General features: G+C 42.1%; 2 protein-coding genes across 2 annotated transcripts; both read right to left on the bottom strand.

The window, feature by feature from the left end:
• Positions 1-2,706: 2,706 nt before the first annotated feature.
• Positions 2,707-6,072, bottom strand: LOC121058258 (centromere protein S). The gene is made up of 5 exons (XM_040533597.1): positions 5,952-6,072; positions 5,522-5,645; positions 5,139-5,172; positions 4,452-4,518; positions 2,707-3,303 (listed from the first exon to the last, which is right to left on the bottom strand). The coding sequence occupies exons 1-5, from the start codon at positions 6,048-6,050 to the stop codon at positions 3,148-3,150; spliced, it is 480 nt and encodes a 159-aa protein (XP_040389531.1). The 5' UTR covers positions 6,051-6,072; the 3' UTR covers positions 2,707-3,147.
• A 1,003-nt stretch (positions 6,073-7,075) lies between these two features.
• PGD (phosphogluconate dehydrogenase) lies at positions 7,076-18,681 on the bottom strand. The gene is made up of 13 exons (XM_040533593.1): positions 18,550-18,681; positions 18,301-18,376; positions 17,706-17,885; positions 17,501-17,566; positions 16,193-16,311; positions 14,768-14,837; positions 14,259-14,393; positions 13,408-13,597; positions 10,806-10,936; positions 10,426-10,559; positions 9,992-10,091; positions 8,378-8,500; positions 7,076-7,364 (listed from the first exon to the last, which is right to left on the bottom strand). Exons 1-13 carry the CDS (start codon positions 18,555-18,557, stop codon positions 7,245-7,247), a joined length of 1,452 nt encoding a protein of 483 aa, XP_040389527.1. The 5' UTR covers positions 18,558-18,681; the 3' UTR covers positions 7,076-7,244.
• Positions 18,682-19,214: the final 533 nt, after the last annotated feature.

Below are 19,214 nucleotides of genomic sequence, written 5' to 3'. Positions count from 1 at the left end.
ATAAATACTTCCTAGTATCATGCAAAATTCACTGATTTAACATAACCCTAAACCTTTAACATAACCTTAAGTGGCACAGGATGCTGTCTGGTGAGTATTGCTACAGCAGGCACTGCATATAGATACTTAAGCTGAATTAACCGCACTCAAAGTTAGGCTTCCAGTGTAACTAAAATATTCTTATCAGTTTAGTACGTCTGTGCAGGTAAGCAAAAAATACTTCAAGTAACTTCTGAAGATGCTACCCCCTGAGATCTGGCTGGAATTAGGGGGTAAGCTTGCGGTCAACTTTTTGGACAATCTGTTTCGCTTGGGCAAGCGATTACTTCTTACAGTATATGCTTCTGGCTTGTAACATCATAGGCCACGGCAGGTAAAAAGGGTTCCTGCTGCTTTAAATAGCTACTTATTGCAAGCTTTTTATATTCGAGGCTTTCTGAAAGAGCATGTATGGCTGTCCATTAACAATTTTTGAAGCATGCTGTATTGCACTCAAAGTTAATTATACTGGCTGCCCATTGAAACTGAGTGCACTGAGCAGATTAGCTGTCAGCAGGCTTTTTCTGTCAGCTTATGTCTCTGCCTGTGATTACCACTCTTCCCCTTTTAAACCCTTTTTTCAGTCTTGCTCAAAGCTTCAGTGCTTTGCTTTTTTCAAGCTCAGCAATGGAAATCCTACTGCTCATGCTGTACAAGAGGAAAGGGGTTTTACCTATCGCTTTTCCATATCCCTGAAATAACAGCGTAATTACTTCAATCCTACGTGTATTACAAACACTTTAACTACTTCAGGAAAACACTGAGATGGGAGTCACAGAGACCATGCTGATACTTCTCGTAGAATGCAGCGATGGTCCTTCCAATCTAGCCTTAAGAAAAAAGAGGGCTTTCATTTCTGCTTTTTTTTGTTACCAAGGTTAAAGCTCTTCAGATGCCTGTAAATTACTAAATGCTGCAGTTCTTACACTACAGAATTCAAATTATCAACTAGATGTAGCACAGTGTAACCTTAACTGTTACTCTTAATTGTTCTGTTCTACTAACAACAACAAAAAAACCATTGTCATAAGCTGATGGGAGCCGCAGTTAAACTCTAGCCTAAAGCTGAGCTGGAGTAATCTTGAGTATAATCTACAAAGAGCACATACGTAGTACTTAGCTCTCTTTAAAACTCTATTATAGTCAACATCCTTCAAATGTCTCCGTGACAAATGAGCAGCGATTAGCTAATAGGCTAACAGACTCCAGTGCTATATCTCATCCTCTAATTTCTATGAAAAATCCTTTTATAATAGTCAAGTTTATGTACTGCTTCTTGGATCTCTTTCAATAGTGCAATCAATCAAACAAAGCTGAAAACTCCTAAAACATCTCCATTAATGGGATTTTTAAACCTAACAGTTCAATTATCCTTATAAATTGATTTTTTTTTTAGGGTAGACTTTATTGTAGATCTTTAGATCATTATATTCTGAAAGTCAGCTCAGAGCTAGACTTTCCTGTTAGTGATAACAAAGAGCATCTGCCAGATCTCGTGTGTCCACAGCAAACAATCACAAAGCTTTCCAGTAAATAATCTCTAGCTTTCAGCCAGCACCTTCTGCATTCTATGGTGTAATATGTGTATGTGTTCGGACAGGAAGTGACAGATTTCAGGCAAGGACTACAGAACTGTCTCCTTTAGAGACAGAACACTGGGTAAGAGCAAAAACAATACTGGGTTATTCTTTGCTTATCTTGCATGTGCAAGTCAGGAGAAAAAAAACGCTCTGTAATTTAATCTGAAATTACTTCTATGTTTTGTAGACATTAAAATTGATTCATTTAAGCTGCACAGATTCTTTAACTTTGCAAGAATTAGCATTTCCTTGATCTTGTAATATTTAAGAAGTTTTAACTTTAGAACAGGTTGACTGTGCTGCACATGATTCACAAGTATGGATATTTTATAGGTGTTCAAGAGGGAGGGATGCAGCACAGAAGGTCTAAAACATTGCCAGAAGATCTGGGAAAAGCTAGGGTGGCTGCCATTTATCTCCTATCATGGTAAAATTTTTGAGTATCAAAGTCTTGACTTGGTCTTCATCATTTATACATCCAACTAGACAAACGTACCTTGTAACTGATTCCTTCCTCAGAGAGGGATTTGCCATGAACGAGCAGCAAAGCTATAGCTAGAAGTTTTCCAGGGCTATTAGAACTGTCCTGTTATCCTGTAATTTTTTTACCCTGGTGTAGTATTTAAGGGCTGAGTCCTACTGAAATTAGAACCTGATAGTTTCAAACATGTTTTTGGGGAACTGCCCTAAGCTGCCTCCTTCAGGATGGAACAACTGGCTTCAAGGAAGTATTTGTCTCATGGGTCAAGAGGTGAGCAAGGGAAAACCAGCATTCAAGTCTTTTTGTCTCTTACTGCACATTTTAGACTATCCTAGGCAAGCATCCTCTTGCTCGATAAACTTTCTCATACCGTAGTTTTTTAAGCCTTCTCCTCCTTTTATTTCACTATATCTTTTCCAACCTGAATGATTCTATGATTCTTAAAATCTGCTTCTATGAAATTAACATACGGTAAGTCTGTATCAGGCCAGCAGAGGGCAATGGTGATATATTTCTGAACGCCACTGGGGGGGGCATATTCCATAAAATTCAGAAGTGTCATGCAACCAATTGAAATTGCATACCAACAATATCACAGTAGAAAAATTACACAAAATATGCTTTAATTGTCAAGAGAACAAGCGATATGCCTAATAAAAAGAAAATAAAATACCTAAAAAAACAGAAGTGGAAATGAGGAAGAGATCAATTTGTAGAAAAACTTAAGTTGTTGCATGGAGAGAGTTGCACATACTGAGGCCTTATGCTCAGTGGGAATGCTTTGCTTTAAACTCTTTCAGTAAAGGATTTTCTTTTAAATAACAGTAAGATAGTGTTTAGTGAGCAATTAAGGCATTTTGCCTGTATACATTGCTGAATTCTGACAGCCCTTTCAGTTTTGGAACAAAAAATACAACTAATCATGTTCACCTAAAAAAGTAAAGACTTGTTACTGTTGCTAACCTGCAAGGGCAATCCCTGGAACGCTAACTTTGGTCTTCTAGGACAGTATGAGAAAATGACCAGAGAAGTTACTTGAAAGGTAAATCATGCCATGTTGGAATCTTCACTTTCAGACACTGGTGCTTCTTGTTCCTCAGAAGTTCTCCTTCCCTTAGCTGCACTGGACTTCTTTTTCTTCTTCTCCTTTTGCTCCATGTTATTTGATGTGAGCTCTTCACTCTTCTGTGTGATATACTTTAGCTGAGAACAATAAACTAATCAGTAATCTAATGAAGAACTTTGTTCATGTATCTTAAGATAAATTAAATGGGCAAACTCTTATTACAAAAAAATAAGAAAGCCACCCCTAAAAAACTGACATGTATCAATCAGTTTCAATTCTTGCACAAAGCCCCCAGTCTCAGCTGGATATCCTCAGATACTGCAGTGGCGTAACAAAACTAGGATTTACAGATCTACCTTGCATCCATCACTAGAACTAAGACAGCAACATTAGCAGTTACTTGGAGTTTGCTGAGACATAATCAGAGTATTGAAACATTGTAAGATTCCTCTGCACCCGCTAGACATGATGCACAATAGTTAAGAACACAAAATTCAGCTCCAGCATTTATTATGCCTTCTCACAGTAGGTTCATGTTGCATATTTCAAATCACACAGACAGAAGGGGACAAAACACAAAAAATTAAAATTAGCATTCAAAGTATTCTTCAAATGAGGTGTATTCATTTGCACAGACATTCTATTCTTGAAAAGAAGCATCTGTTTATACTGTAGAACCTTGAAAAAACCTTGACAAGCAAATGTAAGCCTCCTGGATTCTACGTCATACTGAACATAATTTTGGCAGTTACCAATTATTAGATACTGACAAGAGCATCCTCCTTGTGAAGATACTGTCTTCTTCATGTAAGCATTCACACGTATGCCTTAAAACAAGTCAATTTAAGTCCACCAAAGTTTATATAGGTTGGCACATAAGAGAATACAATAATGTGAATAATCCCTAAATTAATGCTAGGAGACTCAGCAAATCGACATGGATGCAAGCTGTTCCTGACCTTAGGCTAAAAAAAAGGAATACAACATCAGCAAAAAAAAAAGTGTTTCTTTGTTGTATTTTCATACTTGAAACCTCAGCAGCTCTGATGCAACCAGAACATTGTTGCTTGAACTGCAGTCAGATCTGTGTTCCCACAGTGAAGCGTAGCATCATGAAGAAAAAAAAATTAAATCATTGAATCATGCCTATCCATCACCTATACATCATTTAAATTGCTTACGCAACAGTCGCTTCATCATTTATACACTCCATTCAGATGCTCTTTGGAATTAATCAATTGGTTTAAGAAGAGTGTTGTGAGACAGAATATACAGTGAATCTCACCAAAGAATTGCTCCTTCTAGCCAAAAGCTTCACATCTTCTGAATTGACTGTGCTTCGTTTTGCATGCCTGCATATAATTAAAAACACCCCTTGATGTGTTTGCCAACACCAGTTGTAAAAGGTCATAGAGCATGTAGTACAGACTGAACTAATGCAGCTTAATAGGGACCCAGTAACCAACAATGACAATCTTTTCCAACTACAACATAGAAAAGCCTTTTTTCAAGTGTGCATGTGTACATCTAAATACTCACACTTATGTGTAGAAACAGTAGAATTTAGCAAAGAGAATATCAGGTACTGCTGCTTGCTCTTACTTCTCAGTAGGCTACTGAGTTGGTTTTGACTCAGAGCACCAAACACTGATTCCTTAAAACATTCCCTTACCACCTTGGAGCAACTAGATGAACCACAGACATGGTAGCAAGCATCTGTCACTCCCAAACCATCCAGCACTGCTACACATCAATGAATTTGACAATTTTCTGTGGCTATTAGTCTTAACAATCACTTGTACCACATAAATTGGCTTCCAAGATGAGGAAGAAGCTGTAGCAGCATCCTAACTTCACAGCCACTATTTAATCAGTCAACAGAGCCCTTTAAAACTTGAATTACGTGACACATTTTAAAGATTATGCAGTTATTTGAGCTGCTTTTGCAGTGATCAAGTGTCCTACTACCTACCTGGCAAACATTTCGAGGTCTCTTGCAAAGTTTTCTGGAGAAAAAACAGACACCATGGATTTTAAAATGCTGTCTCTGATTAGGAAGAGAGAAGTAATACAGAAAAAACAAAGGTGCAGCTGCAAATTGTCAATGTAAGTTATAAGAAGTAATCATAACTTGTTCTTATGTGTCACTGTTGCAGGTGGCCCATAAAAATATTTCGCTTACATTTAAATGCTTTTTTGTAGGTCTGAAAAACAGAATTACAACTTCTTGCACTTCTAAAATGGTGACGCAAGAAGCGATACATCCGTGACACCTAGTTTAACGGCTATTTCTTTTAAAGCACCCGATCTCCAGCCAGTGCCGTTGGCCAGGTAATTAGGACACAAACGTGGTACCACACTGCCTGAAGGTGATCTCCGCGATGGCCGCGACGGCCTGCTTGCTGAACTGCACGCCCTTGTCTTCAGCGACGTCCTGGCACAGGCAGCCGGCCGTGTAGTGAACCGCAGCCCGCAGCCTCTGAAAAGGTCAGACTGACAGGTCAGTTCCCGACAGACCGACAGCCGATCTCTCGCGGAAATTACAAATTCTGTCACAAGAAAGCGGCCGTGCAGTCACACAGCCCCCAGCCCGCCGCGACACCCCCTCTGCCCCTCAGTGCCCACACGCTCCCGCCCCGGCTCCATCTTGTCCCGGCGGGGCCCCCTCCGGCCGCGCTGGGGCCGGTCCTGTTTCCAGAGGAGGGGGCAGCGGGGGAAAGCGGCGGTGGAGGAGGAGGAGGAGGAGGAGGAGGCGGCGGCGGCGGCAGCCCAGGCCTCACCGTACCTGGGTGAGCAGCACCCGCTGCTCGCCGCCCGCCTCCTCCATGGCCGGCCCGGGCGCGGTTTCCCGCCCAGCGCGGAGGCGGGGCCGCGCCGCCGCCATGTCGAGCCCCTCCCGGCCACTGAGGGGAGCCCCAGCCCCAGCAGCCCCTCGTCCCTCTGCTGTAACGCCCTGACACAGCTGTTGCTACTGTTCACCACAGAAAATTATAATACCAAGGACCTACACCGCACACGTTAGGGCAAACTACTAAAATGTTCACGATGTTTCAATTATGGCTACTGCCTGCAGTGTCACCCAGGTGTTCCATGGTATCCCTTCACTTTACAACACAATCTGCAAAGAGTTGCTTTAAATTGAAGCCTATCTTTTGTTAATCATACTGATATTCCACTGGTAACTGCTAAGTAGCTGTCTCAATTAATACAGTAAACAGCTCACAGCACAAAATTTAATGCCTGATAGGTTCTGTGAAATAAAGGCACAAGTGCCCAGGTGAAGTTTCAGTAATCTAAAGATGAAGGCTTTGAAGGAAGAGGATATCAAGTAAACAGACAATTTTGCATGCTACCACAGGTACTTTTAATTGGAGCAGGGAGGAGGAAGCAAAAAAAAGCAGGGAGGTTTAGTGAAGATGGCAGCTAAGCCATCAGTTTTAAGCTAGGAACATAAAGATAGCATGAACTAGGAACAGCAGCTGGACAGAGAATTGCTTGGTGACAGGAATACCAGTCTTGACACCCTTGATTTGTATTGGATTTTCTCTATGACCCATCCCACCCTACACCCTTGCTCAGAAAGCAAACACAGCTCACTGAGCAGTACTGTGTGCAGGTGAACACCCAGGAATCAATCTTTAAGAACCAATCTACTGCCTGTTACAAATAAACAATCAGAGAAAAAAGCCCTTTACCTCCCTGGAATCTCATGTAGTGTTACTGTGCTCACTGTCTGCCACTCTCCACTTTAGCAATTATTGAAATGCAGGCTTCTCTATCTCGATTCCTATGTGTTTATGCACTATAATACAATAAAAATATTAGCACATTAAAATGTATTCTATGAAACACTGCACAAAAACATTTTAGCCAGTTTTGGCCAACAGCAGAGGAAAGAAAATATCTCAATACATTTATAAGCAGGTTTATTTAGCTCTCTTATATGATATATGAAATATATCCACAGTTATTACAAAAGTGTGCAAACACAAGTTCTAGCACAGTACAGTAAAAAGGGGTGTTCAAGGAGGTACATCTGAGATCTACAGTATCTTGTCTTCAAAAGGAAATATTTCCATTAGACATTGTAGGCAGAAGAAGACACATTTCCTCCATGGCCTGTCCAGTTAGTATGGATAAATACACCTGGCTTCGATAATAATTCATATGTATGCGCACCAAAGTAATCACGCTGAGCCTAGAAAAAGAACACACACAAAGTAAAAAGACACATGAATATCACAGTCATACAAGTACTAGGAATTGCACTTACTGAGACTTGAGTATATGAATTCAAGAAATAAGACCCAACTCTTTCTCATTATTAAGAAAAACTACAATGAAACATTTATTAATACTATAATTTTGTTCTGCATACTAACCTAAAAGACAAGCACATACATCCAAAAGTCAAAAGATATACACTTCTTTTTATATAGCATTTTGATCCAAAGGCATTGTAATGGAACAAACTCTCCTTTGGAAAAGAGGTATTGTCTGTGTTTAATTGAGTGCCCCTTTAATCAATTATCATTTATGTAGTACATGATAAAAATTACATTTAACTTTTAACCTTTGATCAAGAACAGATGCTACTTCTGGAAGAAACGAAGGAAAGTTGGCAAGAGAAAGTAGCCTTAAGCTGTCCTTAGGTGACATGCAACCATATATATGGATAAAAGGGGTTAGGGTACTTCATCAGGGAAGACCACCAAGGACGCCCAAAGAAAGGAAGGGCCTGAACAGGAACCAAGAAGAAAGACGCCACATACTTACACAACTCAGGTAGATTAGAATGAATATATATTAGATTGATAGAACACACGCAAATTTAATATATAAATGTAACAAAGATGACAGCATTGGGTGCAATCTCTCTCCTGGCTGTGTGAGAATTGGCTTATGGCACACCAGGTAAAGGATAAGTTTTTTTAAACAACAGTATCATTACCTCTAGTTCACAGGCAGAATGCTAACACATGCTGGGCACTCTCATACCACTACCTCTGACGTTCTATGACCAGACATATTATAGTATTTTTCTGTCTTGAATTTCAGGTTTCAAAGAATTATACTAGGCAATCTATGTCTATATTTTCACAATGGTGGAGTATGAGGTACTGCCATCATGGTCCTTAGATCAGTACTTCAATAGCAACACAATGATATTTCAGTAGATAGATGATATACCACACTATTTCAGGCACCTACCTGAACCAGGTTAGCTGGTAGCATTTCATGTCTGTATCCATCATAAAAAGAAAGTGCTGTAGTGAAGCAGGGCATAGGAATACCAATCTGGACTCCAGTACTGATTACACGTCGCCAGGAGTCCTGGAGGAGGGGAGAGAATATTAATAAAAAAACAACTTTTCAGTGCTTGCTCAAATGTATATGCAGGCACACAAACTATTCTAGTATAATAGCACATGTTATTTCACATCATATAAAATCTACATCTGAGCAAATGCGGTGGTAGATTCCTGATTTTACACAAAGAAGGTCGATCCAAAATAAAAGCAAGTAAGACAGAGTTAGCAAACAGGAAAATAAAAGTGCAGGTATATACTTCACATGCAGTCAAACAACTCAAACAATGATGCTGTTCTTTTGCATAAATATCATCTGTGCATCCCAAAAGCATGACCACAGTTGCAAAAATACCGAACAAACATTGAGACATTTTCAGGACATCTAATCGAGCACACACAGTACAACAACCCGCACAAGGGCATAAGAGGTCAGCACATTGCTTCATACAAACACGTGGATAATCATTATTTTATCTGTATATCTGATTTAGTAACCTGCATGGAATATTCAGATTCAATAAAAAGAATTATTAATGATAATATATGACTGCTTTGTTTGCCAGATAATCTGGTTTTAGCTCTCCCTGTCATCTCCTGTCCAAATCAGAACACTGTTTGGACAGACCTAAATCTAATGAATAGCAGGTCTGGAACACTGTTATTTTGGTGCTACTGCAAGCAACAGTAACAGATCAGAGCTTTATACTTTGTACCACTGAAATCCAAGTGCATAGTACGAACAAGATACATGGCAGAGAAGAGAATGTTCATACAGGCTAGACTTTTTTTTTCCTGACATTGTGGTTCTACTGAATTGACATATTCCAGCTTAAGGTTCTTCTGTAATGGTAAAATGGAAACCTTTAGTTTCTAATGGTAGCTTGGCTAGTGTTCAAGAGAAGAACCACGACACAAGGACTATATGTTCATTTGGTTCTGTATTATCTTGATGTTCACAGCATAAATATACATTGCAACATTATGTAAGACCTTGGTTTGCAGCTTGATATATCTGAATGATGATTAATAAAGTGATACAAAAGCTTTTCTTTGTTTAGAACTAACATTTTCCAACTTTTTGGTGAATCAGAGGCAAGAGGCATTTGTAGGTATTTTTGAAGGACAGGTCACTAACCCTGGTGTCTGGCAAAATTCTAATTTTGATCTCAGTATAGCCCACTTCTTCATAGTAACTTGCTTGTGCAATTTCAACCAGCTCCAATTATATAGTTTACTTCCCATCCTGATATTGTAAGACTGGTATGGTCTACTGAAAAAGAATACCTTGAAACCATAATGATTAATTCTTGCTCACGTGTGTACAGATGCACAAACACAGTCGTAAATAGCTTAAGGATTGGTTAGAGATCTTTGGGATTAAGGATGCTACTTATATAGGATTCAAAGACATTCTTTTTACCTTTTCATTTTTCAGTGTAAATATACTTGTGAAAGAAACAAGCTGAAGAAGTTATACTGCTGTTTTTATGCTTTTTCTTCCTTGGAAACTCACCTGACATTTTTCAACAGCTGTCTTAAAGAAATCATCCAACAGCAAATTCTGGAGCTCAGGGTTTCGATCAAAAGCATCTTTGATTTTTCCCAGGAACACACTAGGCAGAAACATGTAATGCAGGAATCAAATTTCATATCTTTCTACAGTGGCCCAGAATCCAAAAATTACAGTGCCAAGATTTGACTCAGACAGACTGATTCCAAACATCAGGAAAGATGAAAACAAAACAAAGATCAACAGTGGCTAAGCCACCAGAAAATGGGTGTCATCTGGTAATCTCTAATGCTGACTAAAGAAACCTGGTGTCTTATCAGCTGATTAACTCCATGAATTTCCCAAGAAGATTTCCAGGCTTCTCAGTTTAGCGCTGCATAAAGAAAATTGCCTTCTCTTCTCCCCTCAGTAACTAAATTACAATTCATCCCAATTACCTTCTGATGATGCAGCCTCCCCTCCACATCAATGCAATGCCACCATAATTCAGTGTCCAACCAAATTCTTTGGCTGCTTGTCGCAGCAGCATGAAGCCTTGGGCATACGAGATAATCTTGGATGCATACAGGGCCTAAAAAAAAAATCATATTCAAAGAGAACTTCCACAAAATTGAACAAGAAACTTTATGATTGACATGCTCTATTTAGTCCACATTTTGCTCTGCGGACACCACTACGCAACCCAAAATGGGATGGCTGAAAGCAGGCAACACCTGTCATGAAAGGCAAACATAAGAGCTTCTCACCAAGGTTTACAGCATCAACTTGCTTTTATCTGCAGCTTTAACAGAGTACTCTGCAAAGCGCAATGACTCACCTTGCGTATGTCCTCCAGAAAGGCTTTCTTGTCCCCACTAAATTGAGTCACTTTAGGCCCTTTCAGCAGCTTACTGGCCTGTACTCTCTCATCCTTGAGGGAAGACAGGCACCGTGCAAACACAGCTTCACCTTTACACAGGGAAGGAAAGAGCAGACAATTAGCAAGATCAGCATCACCGGTAAGGTCTACTTGAGATACCTGTCCTAATGCACAGTCGAAGTGCCTCTGTATGATGAGCCACTGCTCAGTCAAATGAGAAGAGAAGTGTACAAATTAATTATTTCAGCTGCGTTACTGAGGGGCCAAACTGCCAGCCACCACAACCACTGGGTAAATACCATCTGATACAGTTTTGAAATGATAAAGGAAAAAAACAAAGTTATCCACATGAAAATTTAACCTCAGGAACCATCACCAGCTCTTAGGTTTTAGCTGTTTTAATACCCCTCCCTAACCACAGAAAGCAGATAGCCTTGCACAGCAGTGCAAGGCTTGTTGACTTCACTAATTCTTGTAACATACCTTGAAGATAAAAAGCTGTTGCATAAATGCCAGCTCACATCAAAACACTAAATGTGCTTTGAAATACACACACACAAAATAACCATAACTAGAATTTAACAAATTTGTTAGGCCCACAACACTAGTTTCCAGAAACCCACAAGACAGTTTTACAACATCATTAAGCAGGTTATTAAACATCATTTGCCAGAGCTAAAGAGTTATCCAAGCTGTATCTTCAGCTGCTAAAGAATAAGCCTGAATGCCAATCTCTTGATCTGATTCTTAATCATGCTGCTTTAAGTTGTACTTATTTGCAGTTGAAAACAGGGTTGGCAAATGAAAAAAAAAAAAAAAAAAGCTTCTTTTCCAGTGTCTGATAGAAGGAAAGTAATTAAGTTTTTTATAGCTTTCATACTGAACTTTCCTTCTTCCTTTTAAGTGAGCTGTAAATTAAAAAAAAAAAAAAAAAAGTGAATGTGTCATGAGTCACATTTTCACAGGATTCTGGACCCTCCCAGTAGCAGGATTAACAGACCATATCAAAATCAGAGCTGGCTCCTCTCCATTTCTGCAAAAACTTCCTTCTGCAGCTGGGGAGAAGAAGGAGGGGGGGGGAAAATCAGGAAAAAGCAGAGGCAGCATGACGCTGCTTTTACAAGGAGAAGTCTGCAAGTCACGTTTATGCAATAAAACCACACACACAGCAACTGCCCTAAGAATGGCCATGTTTGCACAAGGGCTATTACACATACTTCCTTATCTACTGATCATTACCTAACAGTGCTACCCTGGCATTGCAGAGGACTCATCAAGGAGTGTCTCCTCCACCCTTAATCTTTGCAGGAACCCTAAAGTAGGGAATATTAATAGCACAAGTGAAAATCTTTGTTTTTCAAGCCTACAACTGAAAGACTATAGCTGTAGTAGAATACTAAAACTACAAAGCTTGTTTTGTAAAAATACGGAAAAATACGTTTTGTAAAAAAAGCTTGTTTTGTAAAAATACGTTGCTGCAATGCAGCCACATTTCTGTCATAGCTATCACTGTAGTTACTCTCTTTAGCACACTGAATACAGTTTACCTTGTCTTGTAATACAGCAGGACTTGGGAAGGGAAAAGGAGGTAGAGAAAGCATGAACAATAAAGCCAGTTTGAGAGCAAAGAATCTTTGGAGTCATTATCGTACTTATGCAAAGGGAAAGTCCACGTGGGACCTGTGCTAAGAGCACTCTAAACATGTTGCAAATCTATTACAACTCAGGTGTCACAACCCTGAGGCCAGGCTGGATAAAAGGGCAGGTAACTACTAGGTATGGATGTGGACAGGTAAATTCTCACACACTTTAGGGATACAATCTAAAGTAATTACAAAATACATTCCTATCATCTTAGTTTGGCTTTCAGTGAGTGGCTGTATTAGCCACAAAACAAAACCCAGCACCATTCCACAGCGTATAAACAAACACCATAACCAACTGCCATGATGGAAAAACAGCAGTCACCATCACAGGGTAGCAGTTTGCCACTGTAAAAATATCTCTGTGCTCCTCAACCCATACCATGGTCCAGCCGTTGTGTTTTTGTCTAGTTATAGCGAAACACAGAAAAAGGAGAAGGAAATGCTTAAATAGATATCTGAAAAAGAAGTACTTATCGAGCAGTGTGCAAGCAACGAGGTTTGGGGTTTCCCTCCCTGCCTTTTTTTTAAAAAAACAAAAACAAAACCACTTTCAAGGCTATGATGGGATTGGGAGCAGGAGATAAAGCAGAGGATGACTGAGAGGAATGCTGCCTCAATCTAGCATGACACTGAGTTACATTCACCTGTCACTAAGTAATCACCAGCACTGCAAAGATACCATGTACAACGGTGCAGTAACAGTACTACAGACATTTGAGAAACCAGGTGAAAACAAGCTCAGCAAAGAAGAACAGAGTTAACAGCAGTCAAGAGCAGAAAGACTGCAACAGCCTCTTCTGTGGGCCAAGCCCTAGTACAGGCTCATTTCTGAGATCACTGTGAATTACATGCTCCTTAGTGTGATGTGCTGTGTGCAGGTAGGAAAGACAAGGCTGGATCAAAGAACTGGTTACCTATGAGTGTGACAGGGACTCCGTACTCCAGGGCAGAAATTGCCGTCCACTTCCCTGTGCCCTTTTGTCCTGCACTGTCCTTGATCTTTGGGAGGAGGTACTTGCCATCACTGTCTTTGAATTTGAGAATATTGGCAGTGATTTCAATCAGGAAAGAGTCCAGCTCCGTCTTATTCCATTCCTGAAATACCTGGAAGAGAAGAAAAAGTATATGTAGACATACATATATACACACCAATTTACTATATATCTAATATATATATCTACTGATTTACTAATATATCTATACATATAGATACATATGTATTCTTACAGTGTTCATCTTATCTCAGTTACTGGTTATTGGTACCTTGCCACAGCTACCAATGATTTCTGCACCACTGAAACAGCACTGCTCAGAAGCCCTGCGCTGGAAGGACACCCCAGAAACACAGCTGCAGGGCATCCATTTCCAAATGGAAAGGCAGAAGCAGAGCTGGTCCTGTTAGCTATCACCACAGGCACTGAGGGCTGGAAGCAGAACTGGCCTTTCAAGATACAACACACTTATCAACTTGCTTCAGGCAAGATTTGCTTGGTTGATTATAAAGATCAATCTTTTACTAGCTTTTTTTTCTGGCATGAAGTTGCTTTCTGGGGAGAAATCAGCTGTAGAATGGGAGAGTTCAGATAATTTCTATAAACATTGAGGTGTAAGTGCTTGCTGCCCCCTGCCTCGTTTTGAAGCTCAGCTGTCCTTGGCACAAAGCGTGTCAGAAATATTCATTTCACTTAATTACAGCAGCTTTAAGCTGCCCCTATCAACAGCAGACACCAAGCCTCAAGGGAAGACACTAAAATCTACAAATTACCTTCGACATCTCATCATGCTCCATGCCCACCACATCTTTCATCAGGTGGTAGGCCTCACAGATCAGCTGCATGTCTCCATATTCAATCCCGTTGTGCACCATCTTCACAAAGTGTCCAGCACCCTCATCTCCTACCTGTCAGGAAACATAAAAAAAGAAATTAAAAATGCCATCATAAACATTGCTGTCACCATGTCCACTGTTTAATACCTACCTATGGATTCCTTCCACCTAAGAAAGCTTTATCAGCTAGGTACTAACTGAAAATGCTATGAGCCTAATCGCTTTGATTCACTTTGCTTCCCCGCCTCACAACCCAGCCATAAAACTTTGTTCTTCCACTGTATTGCATAAGTTATCAGAGTTCGATTCAGAGTAAATCTGAATTGAATGCAGTCAGCCAGAAATATCAAGGTAGCACAGTGGCTAGCTTTATTAGCATTTTATGCATTAGCTTCAGCAACCAAGCTGCCTACACAAGGTAAGGTCAGTATCAAATAAATATTTACCCAGTCACAACAAGGTTCCCCAGATCCCACTTTAGCAGCAATGCTTTGGAATATGGTCTTGATATGGGGCCTGTGGGGAGAAATAATATGGCTCAACAGATAAGCAGAGGACACAAACACCACAAGAGAAAATCCATCAGTATGATGCATCCTTCAGGAAGGATGGGGCGAGGGCATGCTGGCAGGCTGACATACACAACACACAGCAATGTCAAAAAAAGTATGCTTTTCCCAGAACTAGACACTGCAAGAAACGGGGACAGCCATGTCATACACTTAAAGCACTGTGCAGACAAGCTTAGTGTACCTAAAAGAGTCCAAATATCACTTTCTCCATTTTACAGATGGGGAAACCAAGGCAGGTTATGATACAGGCTCATACTCGGAGAGGATCAGTGGCAGAGCTGAAGCAAAGCCAAATTCTGCTCAATAGCTACAAGAAAAATCCAGGGTAATCTGGAGGAGGAGAGGAAGGAGGGAATAAACTCCACGAATGCGAGTCAGGATACAGTAACTTGCACTACTTCAGTAACTAGGAGCTTCTGCGACCATCAGGCTCCCTACCGCATGGTAAATTTCCAAGCCAGCAAGAGAGCATTACAGAACGCCAAGTCTGAAGCAAGCTAAGTGACCACTGGGAAAGGAGCATGGGTGGCACATGGTCTGCAGGTGCAATGAAAGAGGGGGGGGCAAAGTTCAGGCAAGGGTGGCAAATAGAAGCTGTCTTCATAGAGCTTTTTATAGCAAAAAGAAGACCAGGCAGCAGAGAGAACTGTTACATTGTCGCTGGCTTTGTGCTGTCAAATTTGGACAGGCTGTTACTGGTGTGAAATGCTAAAGCAAAGGAAGGGACAGGGACTTGAGATTCTAAAGCACAGGTAAAGCCTGGAAAACCCCTTTTATTTCTACCTTTGCAGAGAAAATGGGCAATCAGGGATAAAGTCAAATATGAACATCGCTGGTACGTTAACTTGGGTACAAACATGTAGTGAAGCCTCCCTTAACAATGCATGTCAATACAGTGATGTATGCTGCTGCCCATTTTATGGCTAACAGCTTTCCTAGTGCACAGGGCCCCAAACGAAGAATCATAATAAAGAAACAGGGATTTTGCTTAAACTAATAAAAAAAAAAAAAAGTACTTTCTCCTCTTCCACACATTTCTACCTCTAGATTTCTGTAGGTATTACTTTCACCTGTGATTCCCTGAAATAAAAACCTGACCTAGTTTTTCCTGCTATGAAAATCCGCACTGGCGGATGACCCCAGATATGTTGGGAAATCTTGAGCCTTGAGGAAGTAAGCTGGCAACATATCTTGTTCTCTCCACACCCATGTCCCTCCTCTTTTCCTCCCTCAGCTTTTAACATGAACAGAAGATGATTATTGCAGGCCAGACTGAAGAATATGCAAGCTCATGCTTACCAGGCTTCTTTGGCTCCTCCTGGCATGAGTGAGGGACCATATCGGGCACCCTCCTCTCCACCACTCACACCGCTTCCAACAAATAAGATGCCCTTTTTCATCAGCTCCTTACAACGTCTCTGGAACAAAAAGAGGAGCAATATTAATTTCTTTTAATGCCAGAGCCTTAGAAACAAAGGTTAGCAAATCAGACTAAATTAGGTTTTCAACTCTGCTTTGAACATGCTAGCAGACAACTTCAGAGAAAGCTTGTACGACAAAGTGAACGTTAGGAAACTTCCTGTTTCTTTGACATGGATCCTTGCAAAAGAGACGTGCCGAGAGAACAAATTCCTTGTAACCACCAGAGAAAAGAGCACCGTATTGAGGCTGGAAAAGGCTCACAATTAAGTGCCAGGTGATACATGCTATTTGCAAAGGCGTGGGGGAGGCAGATTAGGCCCAGGTTGCTGAGTTCATTATGCAGCAAAGGTGCAATTCTGGACAACTACATGGGAAGCTAATTCCTCTTGAGTGGGAGAGAAACACAGGCTGAGATCTGTAAGCGGAGCTGCAAGCTCTCCAAGTATTAAACCTCATTTAATACCTGTTTTTAACTCTGGCTTGGCCAAGTCACTTATCGAAAAACAGGAATGCGAAAGCAGAAGGGCTAATACCAGTATCCCCTCTAAGATTCAGAGGCACCAATTTGTGTGCAACACTTTCACGTAATCATCCCAGATGGGCTAACGTAACTTCAACAGTTACAGCCTGCTTATATGTAGGCCTTTAAAAAAAAAAAATAAAAATAAGCATTCAACAACCAGATCATTGCTGCTTTCATTGCCAAGGCAGCCAAACCAGCAGTTCTGTCTTACTGGATCTTCCCACAGTCACCCAGAAGAGCGCAATAACAATACAAATAACAATAATAAATGCAATACTGTCCGTACTACTTCAGAACCTGTATTTCAGGACCTTGTCAGCTCCTAGCACACAAGACCAATTCAATAAATATCCTTAGATTTTCAATTCTTCCTGAAAGCTCCTTAAGACTGTAACAAGACATTTTCTAAGAGCCTTCACTCTTCAGAAGATGTCAGTAAAATAACCTTTGATAATTTGGGAAAGTTAAAATAAGAAATATATTTGCAAAACAGTTCCTATCTACTGCAACAACTGATTTTTAATACACTGCGTGATCTAGTTCTGCAGAGAACTCAGCTTAGCCTTTCCTGAGGGGAGATGACTGACTGTTCTCATGATCACGGAGAAAGAATCACGGGAAGTGTATTTTATTCACCCACTTTGGGCAGAAAGCAGGCTTACCGTGGTATCTCTGTACTCAGAATTCCCACCATCAATTATGATGTCTCCAGTCTCCAGCAAAGGCACCTGCCAAAAATAAATCAGCATTTTGGTTTTTTTTTGCCTAGACTCAAAAATTTATTACTGACAAATAATTGAAATCTTCCAGAGGAAGCTTCTCCAAGAAACAGAGGGAAGTTACAGTTAAAAAGAAGGTTTGCCTCACCAGTTTATTGATGAAATCATCTACTGCACTTCCAGCCTTCACCAGCAAGATGATGCGCCGGGGCTTCTTCAGCTTTGAGACCATCTCCTCCAGGCTGTGGGCGCCGATCACTTTGGTTCCTTTGGCCTCGTTCGCCAGAAAGTCATCCACTTTGGAAACCGTCCTGTTAAAAGCGCAGACCTGGAAGAACACATTAATAACATGTCAATAAAAGCGTGTTAATAAAAGCTGCCAGCTGAACAGTTACTTTAGCTCAGGCTACAAATTACACAAGTAAGGCCTGATGGCGTGTGCTCTCCCGTTTCCACCTGAAGGCGCCGAGCCTCTAACTTGCAGCATGTCTCTGCAAGCACCTCGGGAACCCATTGCTAAGAGCCAAGCCTAAAGCACGCTTCAGCGAAAAAGGTGCTGATGTGTAAGCCATGCATCAGGTGGCTGGCTCAGCACGGGCACGCAGGGCTGCTTTTCGCTAGAAACGGGACAAAGGACAGCCGGGGTGATAATTACAAGGAAAAACCAGCACCCAGCGGGCTACCACAGGGGAAATAAGGGCTGCGCGCCCGGGTGCGGCCAGGCAGCGCTTCCTTCGGCTCACCACAAAGCCGTGGTCGTCCATGTTCAGGATCAGGTTCTGGCCCATCACGGCCAGGCCGATCAGGGCGATGTCGGCTCTGTGGAGGGGGAGGAGGAGAAATGTCAGCGAGTCGCCGCCAGCAGCGCCCCCAGGGAGCGCCCACGCCCTGACCCGACCGGCAGCCAGCCCGGCCCCCCCGGCCCCCACAGCCCCCTCAGGACCCCCTCAGCCCCCCCAGCGCCCGGTGCCCCCCCCATCCCCCGCCCTCACTCGGCCATGGCGGCGGCGGCGGCGCTCGGGGCTCGGTGCGCGGCTCCCCCCTCCCGCCTCGCTCCCTCAGCGGCACCGAAGGGGCGGGGCGAGGGCAGAGCGCGTCCATTGGGTCCCGCCGCCAGGTCCCGCCCCACTGCCCATGGGCTGAGGGTTCGGGAGGGAGGGCGGCGCCCCGCCCCTTAAAGGGCCAGGCCCGTCTCCCTTAAAGGGCCAGGCCCCCATTAAAGGGCCAGCAGAGCTGTGGGAGGGGGCAGCGCGGTGGCAATAAACCGGGGTTTAGAAGGGCAGAGACGGGCCCGAGGTGCGGGGGAAGGCCAGGCTGGCTGCCACCAGCCGCTAAGAGGGGTCCCCTAGGGCAAAACCCATGCCAGGGCCACACTGGATTTGCACTTGGACCAGGCGCTGTTGAAAACCGCATGTTTGGGCAGTGAACACCGACCCCAGGGGCTTGGGGGTGGCTGGGGGCTGTGCTCTTTCCTCTCATTAAGGAGCTTTAATTATCTAACCGCTGTTGGGAAATTGGCCGCAGTTGTAGTCAGCACCTCATACACTGGCCAGGAGGAGTCCTAGCCCTGGGGGTGCCACAGCACGAGGACTGGGTATAGCTTGGGGGAAGCAGCACCACAGCAAATCTATGATTTAAACACAAGGTCCATCTCCCA

This window comes from Cygnus olor, chromosome 21 (genome assembly GCF_009769625.2).
Source record: "Cygnus olor isolate bCygOlo1 chromosome 21, bCygOlo1.pri.v2, whole genome shotgun sequence".
NCBI lineage: Eukaryota > Metazoa > Chordata > Aves > Anseriformes > Anatidae > Cygnus > Cygnus olor.
This window is presented reverse-complemented; position numbering and strand designations above follow the sequence as displayed.